Source organism: Canis lupus, chromosome 29 (assembly GCF_003254725.2).
Source record: "Canis lupus dingo isolate Sandy chromosome 29, ASM325472v2, whole genome shotgun sequence".
In the NCBI taxonomy this organism is placed as follows: domain Eukaryota; kingdom Metazoa; phylum Chordata; class Mammalia; order Carnivora; family Canidae; genus Canis; species Canis lupus.
This window is the reverse complement of record NC_064271.1, coordinates 32,025,784-32,048,328: the sequence shown is the minus strand read 5'-3', so window position 1 is coordinate 32,048,328 and position 22,545 is coordinate 32,025,784. Positions and strand designations below refer to the sequence as shown.

At 38.6% G+C, this 22,545-nt stretch overlaps 1 protein-coding gene across 4 annotated transcripts in view; it reads right to left on the bottom strand.

Annotated features, from left to right (window-relative positions):
• Nucleotides 1-22,545, bottom strand: part of CA13 (carbonic anhydrase 13) — a 48,887-nt gene that overhangs the window by 9,685 nt on the left and 16,657 nt on the right. Inside the window, exons 4-9 of one of the 4 annotated variants that reach the window (XR_007407058.1) lie at nucleotides 19,285-19,380; nucleotides 17,934-17,996; nucleotides 17,270-17,425; nucleotides 4,121-4,441; nucleotides 852-2,299; nucleotides 40-355 (exon numbers count right to left, since the gene is read on the bottom strand). Coding sequence is in view for 1 of the 4 variants with exons in the window: in XM_025433616.3 (XP_025289401.1) it covers nucleotides 4,322-4,441; nucleotides 17,270-17,425; nucleotides 17,934-17,996; nucleotides 19,285-19,380 (435 nt within the window). In the remaining 3 variants the exon portion in view is untranslated. Of the gene's footprint in view, nucleotides 1-39; nucleotides 356-851; nucleotides 2,300-2,367; nucleotides 4,442-17,269; nucleotides 17,426-17,933; nucleotides 17,997-19,284; nucleotides 19,381-22,545 lie in introns of those variants that run through there. The other 3 variants (XR_003130421.3, XR_003130423.3, XM_025433616.3) reach the window with 3 other exon arrangements.

Sequence of the window (22,545 nt, the reverse complement as noted above, 5' to 3'; positions counted from 1 at the left end):
TCTTTAAAAAAAAATCTTATGCCCTTATGAAATGCTGACCTTGTATTTGGCTTGAGAAACTTCATTCTCTTTTAGGTGGATGATGATTATTTCCTGAAAGGTCTGAATTAGCTCGTGAGTTTTATTCTTTTCAGACCTCTCTTCAGCCACTCTTTGGTATAGAGTAGATATTATTGTTTTTGCCGCCCAGAATCTTTTCTCCCTTCCTCAGGTACTGGTTCCCAGTCTCCTTTTGCTGGAGTCAGCTCTCCTCTGTTCTTAATCTGTGTAGCTTGGGAAGGGGCCAATGTCACCTGCTTCCCCAAGTCTTGTATCTGCTGACCTTGATGACTTGTTGAAGGGCGTGTGGCTCATTCTAGGCAAACGGGAGTGAAAAAGAAAATTTTTCAAAGTTTTTGAAGAAAGAAGCTCTCCTTTACTGTTGGTGTGGCTTACAGGGGATGGTTTAGGGCTAGAGGTGCAGTCTGCCAACCCTCCTTTATGAAGGGAGAATCTAACTGCTGATGGAGCCCACAGAAGTGGAGACCACCAAGAAGGAGGGATACTGAGGCCGGATCTTAGCCCCTAGCTTCACACTATTGCTCTAGCCCTGTGGTGTTGGGGTTCCTATTGTTCTCCGGCCAAAGAGTCCTCACTGATACATCTCCCCACCCTCCATACAGGATACAAATCTACACAGAGAACCAGTGAATCCAGTGTTCAAAACATCACATTTGCAAATTTTCATGCCTTTGCTAATTTATCCAGAATTAATTTTTCTATCTTTTCCACATTTCCTTGGTGCTCTACAGATAGCCGAAATTAAAATACTTAACGTTAAAAAAAAAAAAAAAAAAAAAAAGATCAGTTACCTTCAAGTGTAAAGGACTGGTGGCAACTTAAACAATTATTCTCTCAGAGGAGTAAGCACTTCAATGGGTATTAAAATCTGGATACTAACTCTTTATCGGATGCGTCATTTGCAAATATCCTCTCCCATTCTGTTGCCTTTTAGTTTTGTTGATTATTTCCTTTGCTATGCAGAAGCTTTTTATCTTGGTGAAGTTCCAATAATTCATTTTTACTTTTGTTTCCCTAGTCTCAAGAGACATATCTAGGAAGAAGTTGCTATGGCCTATATCAAAGAGGTTATCACCTGTGTTCTCCTCTAGGATTTTGATGGTTTCCTGTCTTACATTTATGTCTTCCATCCATTCGGAATTCACTTTTTGTGTATGGTGTAAGAACGTGGCCCAGTTTCATTCTTCTGCATGATGCTGTCCACTTTTCCCAACACCATTTACTGAAGAGACTGTCTTTTTCCCATTGGATATTTTTCCTGCTTTATCAAAGACTAGTTGACCAATAGGGTTGTGAGTCCATTTCTGGACTTTCTATACTGTTCCATTGATCTGTGTGTCTGTATTTTGTGCACATACCATACTGTCCTGATCCCTACAGTTTTGTGATATAATTAGAAGTCTGGAATTGTAAGGCCTCCAGCTTTGCTCTTCTTTTTCAAGACGGCTTGGCTATTCAGGGTCTTTTGTGGTTCCATACAAATTTTGGGGTTATTTGCTCTAGGTCTGTGAAAAATGCTGGTGGTATTTTGTTAGGAAAAGCATCGAATATGTAGATTGCTTTGGGTAATATAGAACAATATTTGTTCTTCCAATACATGAGCATGAATATTTTTCCATTTCTTTGTGTCTTTTTCAATTTCTTTTGTCATTGTTTTACAGTTTTCAGAATACAGATCTTTTACCTCTTTACTTGGGGTTTATTTCTGGATATCTTATAGTTTTTGGTGCAACTGTAAATGGGACCAATTCCTTGATTTCTCTTTCTGCTGTTTCATGGTTGGTATAAAGAAATGCAACAGGTTTCTATACATTGATTTTGTATACAGCAACTTTACTGAATTCATGTATCAGCTCTAGGAATTTTGGGGTGGAGTTTTTTTGAGTTTTTTTTAATATGGAGTATCATGTCATATGTAAATAGTGAAAATCTGACATCTTCCTTGCCAATTTGGATGCCTTTTATTCCTTATGGTTATTTTAGCTATATTGTAGCTTTGTAGGATAATGTCCTCACTTACAGGAAATATATACTAAAGCTTGTGGGATGGTGGAGCAGTAGGTTTGCAACTTACTCTCAAATAATTCAGAAAAAATGTACTGTTTGCATTTTTTTGTGAGTTTAAGATTATTTTCTAAATAGAAAGTATAAAACGATAATCTTGTTTTATGTCTTGCATATGCGAGTCCCTGATACAGTTCAAAGTTTATCTCATTTTCTTCATTACGGTTGAATTCAACTTAAATAAAACACAAAATGTTTAATGAACATAAATCCAACATGTGTAGGAAACAAAAGAGATCCATATTAGTATTTATACTCTTTAATCTTTTTAAGAGATAACAACTTCAACATACACTTAGATCTTTTGCCCCTAAGAGATAAATAAATTAGCAGACAGTCTTCAAGATAATGAGTGATATGTTGACTTTTAGTCTACAAAAGTCCAATTTGTAGCATGGAACTGAGGCAATATTGTAGCAGAAACCCTAAATTACAACGTAAAAACTCTCATGCAAAGTAACTAGAATCCTCGTTACACACCCCTTCAAACAGAACAACTACCTTCTCTGAGGAAACAGACTTCTTTCTGTGACTAGGATACCTCACAACATGTCTTTCCAAACTAAAGAAACACCTTCCCATTCAACATTGGTATTTTTAAAACATCTGGTTACACAAGTAGATTTAATAAATTATTCCTTTCAGAAGAAACCACCTTTAAGAGATAACTTATATTTTACTTGTTACATTAACTGATGGTGCATTTAATCACAAGCTGCGAGATAATTACCGAAGACATCAAATAAAATAGTTTAAAAGATTCAGTTCATTAAAGATTTATGAGATGGCAATCTCCTGCAAGGCTTAAGCTACATGAGGGAAAACAGAAATGACCAGTTAGACTTCAGGAGCTTATCTTCTGCAACTGAGTACAGCATTATCATATAATTTACTGACACTCAGTTATCCTATCAAGAAAACTATTACAATAATTTAAGATATCAAAATCTACATTCAGAGGAGGAATGGTGTTTGAAACAAATTAACAAAATCAAGGAAACTCAGCTAAACTTCTCTCAGAAGACAGAAGTGTACTCTGTGTCCAAGCCTTAAACGTGGTTAAATTAATGGTGTCACTCCACTTGCACCAGAGAGAGTGAAAGGACCCTCACCATCCTCCTTCACCAAAAACAAAGAAAAATACATAAGAGGCAACAGGTTAAAGTGAATATCAACAGCCAACTTATAAAATTACTTGTGAGATTGAGGGACATGGATAAAAAGGGAGATGAACTTTGCCATGGAAATGGGTTGAAGGGTTTGTGAGCTGACTGTATACTTATATGAGACTCAAGTAAATATTTTCCACCACTTGACAGAACAGTAACCTATACAGGATTGCTCCCTGCTCTGTGCCAAAACAAGGGGAAAAGTAAGCAACCCATTCATCATCATGCCCTTGGGCTGCACCACCAGCCTGGTACCTTGCAATCTGTTAGTTTCAAACTATGTCAATAAACTGGCAAGCACTGCATCTGGTCAATTATCAACCTGGTTATCACTAACATTACTGCACGAATGTGATATAGGGCATAACTCATTAAGGTTTAAGCAGTCATTCATATCCTGAGGAATTGCCCACCAAAATTGGATAGGTTAATTTTGAGTTGTGGAACAGACACAGTGAGTAGTTATATCCCACCCCCCAGAATGCTCAGATTGTTCATTCTATTAAAGGTACCATGCAATGAGAATCAACAACATAATCAAAACAAAAACTCCCTTTAAAAGGAAATATTATCAACGTTTTATGAATTGGAATGATATCGAGACATTAAGACTCCTTTGTGTGGAAAAAGATATCATGATCTTATCATTCTGGAAAAGATTTTAATTTTTTTCACCAAACATTGCTGAGAGATATGACTGATTCAATCTCTAGGGCAAGGGAAAATTTTTTAATGTTTTAGGAAGTTGTGCAATGCCTGCCATGTTCCCACACAGGTAGTAAAAGATTGTATTTTGTAGGTTTTAACACACATCAAACAATGTTTACCGTTTGAGTCCTGATGAGTGGAAATCTGAGATGGATGAGTTAAGTTAGTTTGATTGCAGAGATCTGAGCTTCTTTCGGGTGCTGAAGCTGAAAGCAATATGGTACCCATAAGCCAGAATTCTAAGAAAGAGCTGTTAGCAGGGATTTTTGCGTTTTGTTTTTTTCTCCACAGACATGTTTGCAGTGGTCAGCTGGTGACTTTTAATGGAAAGAAGCTCTCACTTTTCGGCCCTTCAGAGGCTGTGGTGGGCGGTGGTTGCTCAACAAAAAGGCCGCTGCTTCGCCCTCCGCTGTGCAGAGGAGAGTGCGGAATGTGGCCAGCTGTTGAAGAAGAGAGAAGAGTTGGCTTCAGCAGAGAAAGTCACACCAATGTTGGTGAACTGCCCTCCATAGAAAGTTACGAAACATATAACCTTTCCTCTACCAGGAACTAATATGTTACAGTAAAAGTGTTCTAAATTATGAGTCATATAAGTAATAAAACAATACTTCTGCTAAGTTCTCACCATGACACAAGTACCTGTGGGTTCAAAAAATTAAATACATAAGCACTTTATCTGAGGATCAAAATAATATGAGGAAATGACATTTAGAATGTGGGTCGGGGTGCCTGGGTGGCTCGGTTGGTTAAGCGTCTGCCTTCAGCTCAGGTCATGATCTCAGGGTTCTGGGATGGAGCCCTGCATTGGGCTCCTGGCTCAGCAGGTTGTCTTCTCCCTCTGGCCTTCCCCTTGCTCATGCTCTCTCTCTCTCTCTCTCTCAAATAAATAAATATTTTTTTAAAAAATTCACACTAGGATACATCTATTAAGTTTCCATCATCATCATTTAGCTGAAGCTCCAAATATTTCTTGTTCAGCACTAGCCAGGATGGGAGGCAGAGGCGATGGAGCTCCTCTATAATAAGAGACAGCGGTTTGTAACCACACTCCCCGGAGAGAAGTTCTCGCATCATACCCAGGCAGACATGTCTTTGCACAAGTGATACTTTGAGAGATCTTTTAAAAGGGTATAGATATGGGCAAGATAAGACAAATACTTAGAACTTACTATTACTTGTGTTTCATTAGACCAGATTATAGCTAAAGCCAGAGGAGACTTGAAGAATTCTCTGGTAAAGTCAAGCAGCAGAGGTAAATAAAATCTAACCTCTGGAGCCACAGGGAAAATACTCAGCCTTCCACAGATCACGGGGAGCAAATCTCTATGTTGTGGCCTCTCCAGGTGGCTCAGCAGGATCCCAAGTCCTGAATCAGGGCACCAACTTGCTGGCCTCAGCAAACACAACTTGCCTCCCAGTGAAACTGCCCAGTACTCTGAAGACCTTGGCTTTTTTATAAAAAGATTGTATTTATTTATTTGGGGGGGGGGGCAAGAGCATGGAAAGGGGCAAAAGGAGAGGGAGAACCAGGCTCCCCACCAAGCAGGAAGCCTGATGTGGGGCTTGATCCCAGGACTCCTCATCACCAAGACCCTAGGATCATGACCTGAGCCAAAGGCATACACGTAACTGATTGAGCCACCCAGGTGCACCTCCCACCCTTCTTTTGACTCCTCTGCAAGTTTGATCATGGTTCCCTACTTCCGTAACACGTTAACCCCATTGGAATTTACTCTAGTTCTATGACCTGCCTGCACATTTTGGTCAGACTCACTGAACCTGTCCTGATGTCTCACCAAATCCCTTCCCTTTTTGGCTCTGGATCTCCCTCCCAATTGCTTAGCCCAGGTAGGCAGACCCTGCATCTGTCCGTCCCTGCTCAGATGTGCTTCTCTTGGGCCTGGTGTCCTCCACCACTGCACTAACCTCAAAATGCTTAGCCCTGGCTGGCCCTTATCAGTCTCCTCACTGGGCTCCTGGGCTTCTTGCAGACAGAAAATGGGCTGCTCTGTCATGAAGGCTGATCCCATCTACACGAGTCCTGGCAGGAATCGCCCCATATTAGCCTGAAGGCTGACGTGAGTATGATCTGTTTTGCTGTTTTTCTTGGCTCTACTACTGAAATTTTAATTTCTTTACATAGCAACCGCAATAAGCAGAAACACTCTTTTCTAATGTTTTGTAAGTAGCTTTGCTTATGTCACTCTAGTGCTCAAATGTCTAATAGCAAGCCACTGCCTGTCAAAGCTGGATAATAATAAAAGTGAAATCTCTCTTACAGAACATGATGGGCCAGGTATTGTGCTAAGTCCTTTACATGCCTATCTCATTTAATCAATGATACACTCTTATCCTCATTTTATAGGAGCTTGATGGAGAGCTAGGAAGTTTCAATAAATAAGCCATCTGGCAAATAGGTCATGCACTAACCACAGCACAATATTGCAACTTTTTTTCTATTTTCCCCTCATCTCTTTTCGTGTGTTTTATTACGTAAATTTTCAAACATCCAGAAAGCTAGAAAGAGCAGAATAAACCACCACAAACTCAGTACCCAGCTTCATCAATCATTAACACACAGCCAATTTCATTTTATCCGTACTCCTACTCATTCTCTCTTTCCACCTCCGATCCTGCCCAAACTGGATTATTTTGAAGCAAATTCCCGAATATCATATCGCTTCAGGTGTGAACATTTCAAAATCTATCTCCAAAACATGCAACATTTCTAGCTCTAATAAGGCCCCCAAAACAAACTAGTGAGCCTGGTTTCTGAGTCACTGGGTTCCAACCAACTAGATTGTCTCTGATTACGACCACACACAGGTCCCACCCAAAGCCAGTTTAGTGAAGGGCGGCCCCAGAGCATCTGAATGAAAAGACTTTGGGATGATTCTTAAAATTTCAGATTATGGAACCCTAAGCCAGACCTTCTGAATGAGAATTTCTAATAAGATCCACATTTTGATAAGCTCCTCCAGGTGATTGTTGTATATACTAAAGTCTGAGAATCTTAAGTATAAAGGTGCCCACATATTTTCTGCACCTTTTCTTGCCTTTATTTATGGTGTTCTTTCTTGAAATTGCTCCCTTTTTTTTTACTACCAGTCACTGCTTTTTCCCTAGCCCAGATATCAGCTCTTTCATGAAGTCTTTTCCTGATTTCTCCAATAAACCAGTCTCTCCCCTTTAACCTCCTTTACACCTCATTTCTCTTATATACCAAGCACAGCCACTGTTATAATTTTTTTATGCATTTATTTTATCTTGTCTATTAGATTATAAACTACTTGAAGACTAGGAACATTTTTAACACTCCTTTAACAATTCTTTGTTAAACACTTCCTTTGCATTATACCTTGCAAGAATTAGCAATTATTAAACAATTCTAGAATTGATTTGTACTGTCTTCTATAATTTGGAACTTTAATTACAAAGCTAATTACATGGAGTTTCTTATATAAGTCAAAGCTAATGTTCAAGTGAATGCATTCTTTCCTCATTTCACATTTAGCCTAAAGATGCAGAAGAAGAGTAATCCTAGATCATTATCATTAATTACATAATATAGCATTTTACTATTTAAAAGGGACATTAGGTTTTGCTTCCAGGTATGTTGGTCTAAGAACCTACAGACAACCTCCCTGTGGAAAATAACTCTAAAACCTAGACAATATTAAAAAAAAAAAAAAAAAAAAAAAAAAAAAAAAACGGGATCCCTGGGTGGCTCAGCGGTTTAGCCCCTGCCTTTGGCCCAGGGCGTGGTCCTGGAGTCCCGGGATCGAGTCCCACATCGGGCTCCCTGCGTGGAGCCTGCTTCTCCCTCTGCCTGTGTCCCTGCCTCTGCCTCTCTCTCTCTCTCTCTCTCTCTCTCTCTTTCTCTCTCTGTGTCTCTCATGAATAAATAAATAAAATCTTAAAAAAAAAACAAAACTAGTCACAGGTAGTGGAGAGTGAGCAAAAGCAGAGGGACTCAGGTGGGTAATTTATTCTCACTTGAAGGAGAGATGGGAGCTCTACAGTGAGTTCCTATCTCTCCAGTGTTTCACTTGAAGCTGAGTAGAATCTGCAATGGAGCACACTGGTCTTAAGGAAAAGAATCAGAGAGAGGATCCTCAAACTCTATACCCAAGAACCACACATGGCTGTTCTGAGACCAGAACTGCTGCACAAAAAAGAAAATTTGCAATTCAAGCCTTGACCACACACACACACACACAAAAAAAAAAAAAAAAAAAATTACCTATTAAAGTAAAGGAAATAATATTCATCAGAAAAAAAATAACCAAATCCAGAATCTCCATAACTTAATGTTCATAACATCTAGAATATAATTTTAAAAATACTTCACATATCAGAAAGGGAGACAGAACATGAGAGACTCCTAACTCTGGGAAACAAACAAGGGGTGGTAGAAAGGGAGGTGGGCGGGGAGTGGGGATGACTGGGTGACAGGCACTGAGGGGGGCACTTGATGGGATGAGCACTGGGTGTTATGCTATATGTTGGCAAATTGAACTCCAATAATAAATAAATAAATAAATAAATAAATAAATAAATAAATAAATAAATATTAAAAATACTTCACATACAAAGAGGCAAGAAAATGGAACACATTCTCAAAAAAGGAAACATCAGCAGAGTCAGACCCAATAGGAACCAAAGTAGGAACTTAACAAGGATTTTTTCACAAGGATTTTAAAATGGCTACTTTAATTACCTGAGGGTTGTATGTTAAACAAAGCATCTTTAATGCAGAGTAGTGGAAAGTCTCAGCAGGAAAATAGATATAAGAAAAGAGAACCAAACCAAATATTTAGAACTAAAATATAGAATTGCTAAAACAAAAAATTACCTGGATAGACCTGACAGTCAAATTGACTCCAGAGGAAAGAGTGAATGAACTTGATCAATAGAAATTATCCATGATGAAAAACAGAAATATTAAAAATTATCTTTAAAAAAGAGTCTTGGACTCAAATACAGAAGCTAACCTTACACATAAAGGAGCTAGAGAAAAAACAGCAAATAGATCCTACACCCAAGAGAAGAAGGGAGTTAATAAAGATTCGAGCAGAACTCAACAAAATCGAGACCAGAAGAACTGTGGAACAGATCAACAAAACCAGGAGTTGGTTCTTTGAAAGAATTAATAAGATAGATAAACCATTAGCCAGCCTTATTAAAAAGAAGAGAGAGAAGACTCAAATTAATAAAATCATGAATGAGAAAGGAGAGATCACTACCAACACCAAGGAAATACACACGATTTTAAAAACATATTATGAACAGCTATACGCCAATAAATTAGGCAATCTAGAAGAAATGGACACATTCCTGGAAAGCCACAAACTACCAAAACTGGAACAGGAAGAAATAGAAAACCTGAACAGTCCAATAACCAGGGAGGAAATTGAAGCAGTCATCAAAAACCTCCCAAGACACAAGAGTCCAGGGCCAGATGGCTTCCCAGGGGAATTTTAACAAACGTTTAAAGAAGAAATCATACCTATTCTCCTAAAGCTGTTTGGAAAGATAGAAAGAGATGGAGTACTTCCAAATTCGTTCTATGAGGCCAGCATCACCTTAATTCCAAAGCCAGACAAAGACCCCACCAAAAAGGAGAATTACAGACCAATATCCCTGATGAACATGGATGCAAAAATTCTCAACAAGATACTGGCCAATAGGATCCAAGAGTACATTAAGAAAATTATTCACCATGACCAAGTAGGATTTATCCCTGGGAAACAAGGCTGGTTCAACACCCGTAAAACAATCAATGTGATTCATCATATCAGCAAGAGAAAAACCAAGAACCATATGCTCCTCTCATTGGATGCAGAGAAAGCATTTGACAAAATACAGCATCCATTCCTGATCAAAACTCTTCAGAGTGTAGGGATAGAGGGAACATTCCTCGACATCTTAAAAGCCATCTATGAAAAGCCCACAGCAAATATCATTCTCAATGGGGAAGCACTGGGAGCCTTTCCCCTAAGATCAGGAACAAGACAGGGATGTCCACTCTCACCACTGCTGTTCAACATAGTACTGGAAGTCCTAGCCTCAGCAATCAGACAACAAAAAGACATTAAAGGCATTCAAATTGGCAAAGAAGAAGTCAAACTCTCCCTCTTCGCCGATGACATGATACTCTACATAGAAAACCCAAAAGTCTCCACCCCAAGATTGCTAGAACTCATACAGCAATTCGGTAGCGTGGCAGGATACAAAATCAATGCCCAGAAGTCAGTGGCATTTCTATACACTAACAATGAGACTGAAGAAAGAGAAATTAAGGAGTCAATCCCATTTACAATTGCACCCAAAAGCATAAGATACCTAGGAATAAACCTAACCAAAGAGGTAAAGGATCTATACCCTCAAAACTATAGAACACTTCTGAAAGAAATTGAGGAAGACACAAAGAGATGGAAAAATATTCCATGCTCATGGATTGGCAGAATTAATATTGTGAAAATGTCAATGTTACCCAGGGCAATATACACGTTTAATGCAATCCCTATCAAAATACCATGGACTTTCTTCAGAGAGTTAGAACAAATTATTTTAAGATTTGTGTGGAATCAGAAAAGACCCCGAATAGCCAGGGGAATTTTAAAAAAGAAAACCATATCTGGGGGCATCACAATGCCAGATTTCAGGTTGTACTACAAAGCTGTGGTCATCAAGACAGTGTGGTACTGGCACAAAAACAGACATATAGATCAGTGGAACAGAATAGAGAATCCAGAAGTGGACCCTGAACTTTATGGGCAACTAATATTCGATAAAGGAGGAAAGACTATCCATTGGAAGAAAGACAGTCTCTTCAATAAATGGTGCTGGGAAAATTGGACATCCACATGCAGAAGAATGAAACTAGACCACTCTCTTTCACCATACACAAAGATAAACTCAAAATGGATGAAAGATCTAAATGTGAGACAAGATTCCATCAAAATCCTAGAGGAGAACACAGGCAACACCCTTTTTGAACTCGGCCATAGTAACTTCTTGCAAGATACATCCACGAAGGCAAAAGAAACAAAAGCAAAAATGAACTATTGGGACTTCATCAAGATAAGAAGCTTTTGCACAGCAAAGGATACAGTCAACAAAACTCAAAGACAACCTAAAAAATGGGAGAAGATATTTGCAAATGACATATCAGATAAAGGGCTAGTTTCCAAGATCTATAAAGAACTTATCAAACTCAACACCAAAGAAACAAACAATCCAATCATGAAATGGGCAAAAGACATGAACAGAATCTCACAGAGGAAGACATAGACATGGCCAACACGCACATGAGAAAATGCTCTGCATCACTTGCCATCAGGGAAATACAAATCAAAACCACAATGAGATACCACCTCACACCAGTGAGAATGGGGAAAATTAACAAGGCAGGAAACAACAAATGTTGGAGAGGATGCGGAGAAAAGGGAACCCTCATACACTGTTGGTGGGAATGTGAACTGGTGCAGCCACTCTGGAAAACTGTGTGGAGGTTCCTCAAACAGTTAAAAATAGACCTGCCCTACGACCCAGCAATTGCACTGTTGGGGATTTACCCCAAAGATACAAATGCAATGAAACACCGGGACACCTGCACCCCGATGTTTATAGCAGCAATGGCCACGATAGCCAAACTGTGGAAGGAGCCTCGGTGTCCATCCAAAGATGAATGGATAAAGAAGATGTGGTCTATGTATACAATGGAATATTACTCAGCTATTAGAAATGACAAATACCCACCATTTGCTTCAACGTGGATGGAACTGGAGGGTATTATGCTGAGTGAAGTAAGTCAGTCGGAGAAGGACAAACATTATATGTTCTCATTCATTTGGGGAATATAAATAATAGTGAAAGGGAATATAAGGGAAGGGAGAAGAAATGTGTGGGAAATATCAGAAAGGGAGACAGAACGTAAAGACTGCTAACTCTGGGAAACGAACTAGGGGTGGTGGAAGGGGAGGAGGGCGGGGGGTGGGAGTGAATGGGTGACGGGCACTGGGGGTTATTCTGTATGTTAGTAAATTGAACACCAATAAAAAATAAATTAAAAAAAAAAAGAGTCTTGGTGAAATCAGAGAGAGGGAAACCACAAGAGATTCTTAACTATAGGAAACAAACTGAGGGTTGCTGGAGGGGCATCTCCCCTCTGATGGGGGAATGGGCTAAGTGGGTGATGGGCATGAAGGAGGGCACTTAATGTAATGAGCACTGGGTGTTATATGCAACTGCTGAATCACTAAACTCTACCTCCAAAACTAGTAATACACTATATGTTAATTAAATTGAATTTAAAAATCTAAAAAAATAAAGTCTTGCGGATCTGTGAGATGTTATTAAAAGGTTAAATGTATATGTAATTGAAATATCAGAAGGAAAGGAAAGAGAAAATGGGGCACAGTGTATATATATAAAAATTAACTCATAAGTCATCAAAAACTTAAATGTAAGAGCTACAAACATTACTTAAAGTATGAAAAAATATTTAGGGGCATATAGTTAGGCAAAGATATCTTACACAGGATACCAAAAGCACAAACTAATAAAGGATAAACTGATTAAAATGGACTATATCAAGGTTAAGAGCTTTTACTCTCCAAAAGACATAGTTTTTAAAAAGGCAACCAACAGACTGAGAGAAAACCTCTGCAAAATATGTATTTTAAGGGACGCCTGGGTAGCTCAGTGGTTCAGGAGCTGTCTTGGCTCAGGGCGTGATCCCAGGGTCCTGGGATCAAGTGTTACATTGATTGGGCTTCCTGCAGGGAACCTGCTTCCCCCTCTGCTTATGTCTCTGCCTCTCTCTCTCATGAATGAATAAATAAAATCTTTTAAAAAATGTATTTTAAAAAGGACTTCATCCTGATTGTATAAAGAACCTTTGGGGCAGCCCAGGTGCCTCAGCGGTTTAGCGCTGGCCTTCAGCCCAGGGCATGATCCTGGAGACCTGGGATCGAGTCCCACGTCGGGCTCCCTGCATGGAGCCTGCTTCTCCCTCTGCCTGTGTCTCTGCCTCTCTCTCTCTCTCTCTCTGTCTCTCATGAATAAATAAATAAAATCTTTATAAAAAAAAAGAACCTTTGCAATTCAATAATGAAAAAACAAACACCCAATTTTAAAAGGAGCAAATTAATTGAACAGATATTTCACAAAAGATATATGCACAGCCAATAAGTATATGAAAAAATGTTCAACATTACTGATCACCAGATAAATGCGAATTTTAAAAATCACATATACCCACTAGAACGGCTAAAGATCCAAGGACTAACACCACCAAGTGTTGACAAGGATGTGGAGGAACTAGAAATCTCATATATTGCCTGTGAGAATGGAGCGTGGAACAGCCACATTAAAAAACAATACGGTAGCACTTTATACAATTAAACCTGAAGTTACCACATGACCTAGTGAATCTAGAGCTGGGTATTGCCACAAAACATGAAAATATGCGTCCACACAAAAATGCATATGCCAATCATTTCTAACTTCCAAGTATGCACAGCTATTATTTGTAATAGCCCAGAACAGGAAGCAACCAAAATGTCCATCAGGTGGTAAAGAGACTTTAAAATAAGGTGGTTTATCCATATCATAGAATATTACTCAGTAACAAAAAATTGACAGTGAATCTAAAAAACATCATGCTAAGTAAAAAAAAAAAAAAAAAAAACTAAACATGAAAATCTACATACTGTATGATTCCATTTAAATAAAAATCTAGGGCAGCCCGGTGGCTTAGCAGTTGAGCATCTGCCTTGGGCCCAGGGCGTGATCCTGGAGTCCCGGGATCGAGTCCCACATCGGGCTCCCTGCATGGAGCCTGCTTCTCCCTCTGCCTGTGTCTCTGCCTCTCTCTCTCTGTGTCTTTCATGGATAAATAAATAAAATCTCTTTTAAAAAATAAATAAAATAAAAATAAATAAATAAAAATCTAGAAAAAGCAAAATCCCAGTAACAGCATCTCAGTGACGGCCTGTGCCATGGGTGAGGAAGGAGGTGGAGTGCAAAGACACACAAGGAAATTTTTTGGCCTAGGGATCTGTTTTATATCTCAATCTAGTAATTGCTGCATAGTAATATACAATAGCAATAATCATCAACTGCACACTAAAACTCATGAATTTTATTGTATGGAAATATCATAACAAATGACAAAGAGAATTTTTTTTAAAAAAAGCATAGAATTAAAACCAAGGATTCTGCACATTGAATTCAGCAGGTGAGCAAGCCAATTTGGATAATTTAGGATAACCCAAAGAAACTTGGCAGAAAAGTTAGCCTTCCAAAGAGAATGACACATCAGTTATCAAAACTATCTGAAAACAGCATATCTGTTTACTGGTCTGGCAGTTAAACTAAGCATTTCTGTAAGTGACTCTGGAGAAAAACATGAGCTTGAATCAAATAAAAGAAAATGAAAATCACGTGATTTGTCCTTCCTGTCAAACAGTGACTTGGCAAGAAATAGCAGAAAAACCTAGAAAAAACATTGGCACCAACTTACTGAAAAAAGAATTTAATCTTCATAGCTAGTGACATTGTACAGTAGAATTAGAAAATAAAATAATGTGCCCCAGGGACTTCAAAAATAAAAAGCTGCCAAAAATTAGATTAGAAGTTATCTTTTGGAAAGTGACTTTTAAACAAGTGGTATACAGGTTCATCTCTCTTTATATAAAAGAGGTAAAAAACTGAATAATCATCTCAACCCTCTGATGTTTTGGGTTTTCTTAATAACCTTTTTATTTTAGAATAATTCTAGATTTACAGAATTATTACAAAGATAGCACAAATAGTTCTCATATATCCCACACTCTATTTGCCTTATTATTATTAATATTTTACATTAGTGTGGTATATTTTTCACAACTGGTGAGCCAGTATTAATGTTCTCTTAACCAAAGTCCATCCTTTACTAAGATTTCCTTTGTTTTTACCTAATGTCTTTTTCTGTTCCAGGATCCTACCAAGAAATATTACACTTAGTAGTCATATGTCCTTGAGCATTTCTTGATAATGACAATTTCTCAGATTTACTTTGCTTTTGATAACTTTGATAGTTTTGAAGAATACTGATTGGCTATTTTGTAGAATGTCCCTCAGTTGGGCTTTGTCTGATATTTTTCTCATGGTTAGACTGGGATTGGATTTCTGAAATATCTTTTGTTTCATTCTTTAACTCTTAAAATCACCATAATGCCATATTATAATAATTTGGATTCTTACTCAGATAATCATTTCCATCTGGTTAAAAAATGGAAATGTCTGGGGCGCATGGATGGCTCAATCAGTTAAATGTCTGCCTTTGGGTTAAGTCACCATCTCAGGGTTCTCAGATCAGACCAGGTCTGGCTCTCTGCTCAGCGAGGAGTCTGTTTCTTCCTCTCCCTCTGCCCCTTCCCCCTGCCTGTGCTCTTTCTCTCTCTCTCTCTCTCTCTCTCTCTGTCTCAAATAAATAAAATCTTTTTTAAAAAATGAAAATGTCTGAAAATATTCATGCTAGAATAGATGTAAGTGTATTTAAGTAAATCACAGTAAATTATCAATCATACTAAAGCTAAAATATAGTTATTATTTTATATACTCAACCATATAGAAACCACATTAATAATTAATATTAATCAATTGAGTCTCCAATTAGATACAGTAAGGAAACCACAGCTAGGTAGGCATAATTCCTAAACTTATAGCCAGTCATGTTTGATTTAGAGCTTTATGCATTTTAAGGAACTAAATTATATATTTTGATATATTCTCTTTCAAAGATTTTAAAAAGTTATTTAAGAGATAAAAATATCCTTGAAATATGAGGATAGAAATGAACTAGGGGTGGGGGAAGGGGAGGTGGATGGGGGGTGGGGGTGACTGGGTGACGGGCACTGAGGGGGGCACTTGATGAGATGAGCACTGGGTGTTATTCTATATGTTGGCAAATTGAACACCAATAATAAATAAATTTACCAAAAAAAAAAGGAAATATGAGGAGAAACATGATCTCCTATTAATACCACCTTGATGTTATAATTTATTAATTCTTACCCTTGCCTTGTTCAAATTTAACAAAGGAATGTAAAAGCGAACAGTTTAGCACACAAAGAAAAGAAAAATGTACTCCGTCAGTAAGGCCACCGAATTAGTGACAGGTCATTTTTGTCATGACACAGTGTACTTTATTTATGATAGGAAAAAGTCACAGGAATTTCCATGTCAGTCAAACTCTGGATTTCAATCCAGACTTTTACAAAATGTTTTTATTAGTCCTAAATTATTATTTGGCTTTAATCCTAAAGATAAGGCCAACAGAAGTTGGATGTGTTCAACACACCACAAGGGAAAATGTTACCTGGCATGACCTTAGAAGGTGAACCAGCTCTAGTCTCTGACTTGGGGTAAAAAATAAACATCCAGGCAGGTGAGCAAGCCCAGAACAGAAATCCCTTATTAGCTGCAAAAATTACTAGACTATGTCCTTGCTGAGATTTTGCAGCAAGTAATTCAAAAAGGAAAAGAAAAGAAAAGCTACTCAGCACAGCATCCACAGAAGACATAGCACCCATCTGTCCAACGGGTCAGTCACACAGCTCGTAGATTTGAGCAGACTCTCTGGGCATCAAAGACATCCTGAGCCTGCAGACTGCTTGGCTGATCGTGGGGACTCAATGTATTTATCAGAAAAACAAGTGAGGCAATGTCTTCACTAAAACAGCACAGGTAGGCACCCAACAGCACCTTAGTAAGTGCTTAAAGTCCCTCAAGCAGCCCCACTGAAAGCTTTGTCAACAAAAGCCAAAAGACCCACTGCTGTTCTCACTGCTCACTTTCTGATTGTGAAATCTGTAGGAGGAGCAGGTCTAGAGGGTGCGGTCAAAAAGAAGAAAGTCCCCTCTTAAAGTCACCTTTCCCCTGATTTTCCAGTTTATATACCGACCTGTTTATATCTCAGCCCAATAAAGAGAACGAACAAACAAAAAACAATTATAACCTTTAAAGTCACTTTTCTTTCCTCAGTGTCTGTGCACACATCACATTTCAAAGAACAGGGAGAGAAATCATCTAATCACAGGTCAAATAAGAAAGGGACATAAGTTTTACCTGGTCCAATGACACTTATCTGATCAATGAAGAAAAAACATAGGCTTCATAAGGCCCCAGCAGAAATGAAGGGCAGGATTTTTTTTTTTTTTAGGTTTTGGTCCAGTTTCCTCCAGTAAATCAAGAGCAACCTTGAAAAGGTGACATACCTGTTGAGAGCTGATATTTATAGGTTGTTTTAAAACGATCCATGTGACACTCTCAAGAAGAGGCGGGACTGTCAGGGAACCGGGATATGTCCAGTAGTCCCAGGATGGAGGGAGCAGAGATAGTGGATCAAAATTTGTGAATCGAGTTTGTTTGCCCTGGTGGAGAAAAGAGAATTCTCACAAATTACAATGGGAGAGCTTTACACACCCCTCAAAAAAACATATATCAATGAAATACCATTTTACTAGAATTCTCTACCTCATGGAATTATTTAGTATCTCCCTTTGCATCTTAAAAAAAAAGTTTCTGCCTTAATCTAAACATTTTAGATGAAGTAGCACATTACCTAGGTTTATTTAAGAAGCACAAGATTTGTTTACGATGTGTTGCAATTAAGTGCTGATTGCACAAAGCTCCAATACCAGAAACTAATTATGCATAGATGAATTAGTAATGATTTTAGAGAACTTAAGACCCCCTCATAATTTTCAAAAGATGAGTGGTAATTGGTTGATTCTGCTCTACTGGCCAAGTATGTTCCAAACCTGCTTCGAAGCATATAGCATACGCTCTATCTATAGTCTAAGTTATTAAAAGCAGGTAACAGACTTCAGGAGAGAACAAGGAATACATTAGTCAGTAGCAAATAAAATTTCATTTTACCTTTTCTTTAATAGAATCCAAAATATCAGTAATCTTTTGCAGTTGAGAATTATGTTCACCGATCTGAAAGCACAAAATTTCAAGAGAAGTGGTTACTGTAGCAGAGCAGGTCTGGTTCAACTCCATCTCAGTCACTGGTTTTGAATTGTTTTTTTGAAAAATGTATGCCAGCCCAGAACAAACAGAGATTGTTCTATAATGAAGCTGTCCTTTACCTGCTGGCTTTATCGTGCCAGAGAAATCTGAATAACAAGATAATGTTACAGGGCTCCTTGGCTGAATTATAAACTCGATTCCAAAACTAGTAGTAACAGCTCCATAGTTTTCAGCTTTATGAATGTTTAATATACACGTTAAATTCAGAGAAAACATGCTCAGGAAACTCCAACATAACACTTGCACTATTCAACCGGATGTGACCTTCAGACTCTAAATCCAAACTGACTCTTGTGACATTCAAGCAATCAAAGAAAACATCTCCCATTTTCAACCTAAAGCGATTTGAGGTCCTGAACCAAGACAATATGTTATCACGAGTAGAAATCATCAGAAAAAAATCTATGTGCCTCTTTTCATTACTAGGGATGTCCCAAATCTACCTAAGGTTATAAATCCTTCAGGATTAAAATATAATCTCTTGCCCCACTTGCATTCCACTGCCACCAGCATACTTGGTGGCCAAAGGGAAGGAGCCACTGCCATTCATCTCACCCTCCACTCTGCTCTATACTTCCCCCAGTCCCAGCCCCAATGAGTTACAACATCGCACACAGAGTTGGTGGCAGAGCAAAAGTGCACGCCCTGCAAGAATGTAGTCACAGTGGGAGCCGAACAGCCCAACCCACCCACGGGGATTATAACAATGATACTTGCTAAACCACATGTGAGTATGAGACAAAGGAAAACACATCGATTTTTAAAAATTGGTCAGTGTGTTTGAGACTACAAACCACTGTGGTGAAACTAGTGCTTCAAGAATCAGGAACTTGAACTTTACTCTGTCCTGTATCTCTAAATAATGTGTAATGGGGAAGAGCCTAGAATACAGATTTTCTTCTCAGAATCTCAGTTGTTACTCCTGCTACTATGGTTGCTGCTGCTGCTGCTGTTTCTATTCTTATAAAAATGATCACTGGACAAGAGGCAACATTAGACAATGCTCCTGTGGTAGCTCTGGGCTACTAGATAAATCATAAACTAATATGTAAATTTTCAATATATATTTCAAAAGGAAAACATTAAACTTAGAATGAGTTTACTATTAAAAATGGCAGACTATCCCTTCCATCACTGAAACTCTTTATCCAACATTGCTGATGAATTATTTAAAATGAAATCAGTGGATTCTCACCTGTAAAAATACTCCCAAGACAGCTAGTCCATCTGGCTCGTGAGCTGCCTCAACAAAACTGGGGTATTTGTCGGAATTCCAATGAACGACATGGAGCTGAAAGGGAGGTAGGCAACATAATTCAAATGTCATTTTTGAAAAATTCTTAAGAACATAAATGAAAATAAAATATTTATTTAGATGTCCTGGTGCTGTGCACTCATGTGTATAACATTAGAATCCTCCTATTTGCTTTTGTCCAAAAGCCAAAGACAAGGACTATGGCCACTTAATCTGTAGTGTACTATAGAAAAGTCCATATCACTATGTAAAATGCTCTGGAGCATCTTGCCAAGCCCCTCCAGCCCCCAAAATCTTCAACCATTGCTCCTGAGTGACTTAAGTCTCCTCCATAACCTTCCATGGTGGGATAGCAATAGAGCGGCGTTAGGTCAGATAACAGAGTCCACTAGACAAGCTTAGCCTCACAGAGGGGTGGAGAAGTCAACTGAAGGTTTGCAGTAACAGTACCAATTGTTCCTAGTCAGGTGGTCATCATTTATGGGGCAGCCCCGGTGGCTCAGTGGTTTAGTGCTGCCTTCAGTCCAGGGCCTGATCCTGGAGACCCAGGATCAAGTCCCATGTCGGGCTCCCTGTGTGGAGCCTGCTTCTCCCTCTGCCTGTGTCTCTGCCTCTCCTTGTGTGTGTCTCTCATGAATAAATAAATAAAATCTTTTAAAAAAAGACTCTTTATGACTTGAAAGTGCAAATTCTCCTTAACAGAACTATTTTAAGCAGTATTCCCACTCTTATTACCTTCTATAAATATGTTCAGCCCCTTTGCTGACAGCAAGTTTTAACGGAGACAAAGAGGATTTGTCTAGGAACAGGAATTAGGATGTGTCTGAGGGTGAAAATGAGGGGCAGTTGGTGAGGTGGAGAAAAGGAAAGAAGTAAAGAGGCAAGGAGTTGGAGTACCTGGAACTCTAGAAAACAGAAAATACACCTACTTGACAACTCTGCCCTCATGCAAGTGGCCTTCTGCAAAATCCAAAGGCGTCCTAAATGTTCTGCACTGTTAAATAGCAGTGTGTCCCAAACACACAAACAACCGTGAAAAACTGCAGAATAACAGTAAGACAGAAAAGCACCTGGGGAGATCTTCATTCCTGATTCAGCAGAAGAACAAACTAAGATAGATGCCAAAGGGGAACGTGCCATGCTCAAACAATCTGGCCAAGATCATGAGGACGCCATGCTGTCCAAGAACCCCCATATGACGGACTGACTTCAGATCAAATAACCTTTAAAGGAATCCTTTTGGCAAGCCAGGGAGGAAACACATATGAAGGGTTTCATGCACAAATCACCTTTCTAGATGATTCTTAAAGAGAGAATTTAGTATGTTCAAAGACACGGTTTTAATCCCATGCTTTAACCATAACTTCATATCTCATAGGCAACTACTTATGCAGGATTTCTGGATAAATAAGAATTATCACAACCAGTGAGCTACAAAACTATATAATAGTCCCCATAACAAACAAGCAAGGAAGACCGTGGGATATGCAGATGGAAAATACAAGAGTAGATCCCTGTAGTGCCATGTTCTAAGTTGGTGTGAGATAGTTGGAGGAGGAACCAAATCTGAAAACACTGGGTGATGAAACAAAATTCATTTGGTTCACATGAGATAGATGACATTCCACTGTAAGGGAGGGGCTGAAAAGACCATTAATGTTGTTTTAAATGGCTCTGGGCCAATCCATCAGCTCACTTAGTAAGGGATGACACCAAAAACATAGGTGTCAACTGGTTAGAAAACGAATATGTAACCAAAGAGAGACGAATCTTTTGCTGGTTAAAAACAGCAACTATTTAGAGGCACCTGGATGGCTCAGTCGCTTAAGTGTCTGCCTTTGGCTCAGGTCATGATCTCAGGGTCCTGGGATCAAACCCTGCATCAGGCTCCCTGCTCAGAGGGGAGTCTGCTTCTCCCTCTCCCTCTGCCCCCCTTGCTCAGCTCATGCTCACTTGCTTTCTCCCTCAAATAAATAAATAAAATCTTTTTAAAAATAAAAAACAACAATTATTTAGAATATTATGGGAAACTACAGCAAGAGAAATCTGTTTTTTGTAAACAAGTCTTTCTCTCTCCCACACACCTTACCTAACTGGCACCAAAATCTTCAGATGGACTGATATCACTTGTATTTGCATTTATATTTGAATTAAAACTCAAACAAATAACAAACTCATATTTCCTGACTAATAATGACAGCCACAGTGATTTAAGCAAATGACAAGAAGTCGCAGCCACTACAAAAATGGAAATGAGAAGAGTCTTCCTTGTTAGACAATAATTTATTTTTTTAAGATTTTATTTATTTATTTATTTATTTATTTATTTATTTATTTATTTATGAGAGAGAAGACACAAGCAGGGGGAGGGGCAGCAGGAGGGAGAGAGAATCTTAAGCAGATTCCACGCTGAGGGCAGAGCCTGATATGGGGCTCAATCTTAGGACCCTGAGATCATGACCTGAGCTGAAATAGTCACCCACTCAATCCACTGAGCCACCCAAGTGCCCCAATAATTTCTAAATAATAGTATTATTCAACTTTAGCATTTTTAACTGCATACTATTGTAAATTATGCTCAGCATGCCAAAAATCACCATTAAGGTTAAAATCACAGTTTTACTATCAACTACATATTTAATATACTTATATAATCTGCACAAACCGTAATCAGATGAAGTTTTAAATATGGAGTGGATTATTAGTCTACTTTTTAAAGATGTGTAACTCTTAGGATAAGGTTTTTCATGATTCAGATCACTTTAATCCCTCTCTAGAATGTCACAGATCAGATTAGACTCAAAATTAAGCTTCTAAGTACACTCTAAATGACTTGTTCCTTTCATTTCATTTCTTTTTCTTTTTCTTTATGTCATACAACTCAGTGACAGTCATGAAGTTAGGTAAAACGTGGCTGGAAAAACTAATTAACACTTCAGAATCATTTCTACAGCTGAGCGCAAAGGGATTCTTTTGAACCTGAAACCAGAAACAAATGACTCCCAAATACCTCCAGCTCCAGCCTGGACTCCTTCCTTAAACTCCAGGTCTGTATCTAACAGACTTCTTGGACGTGAGCCTAGAATATCTATGAGACACCTCAAACTTAACATGTACACAACAGAAAGTTAACTTCTTTCTACAACCTACTCCTCCCTGGACTTGCCCATCTGAGTAAATGGCAAAAACGATCCTCATGTT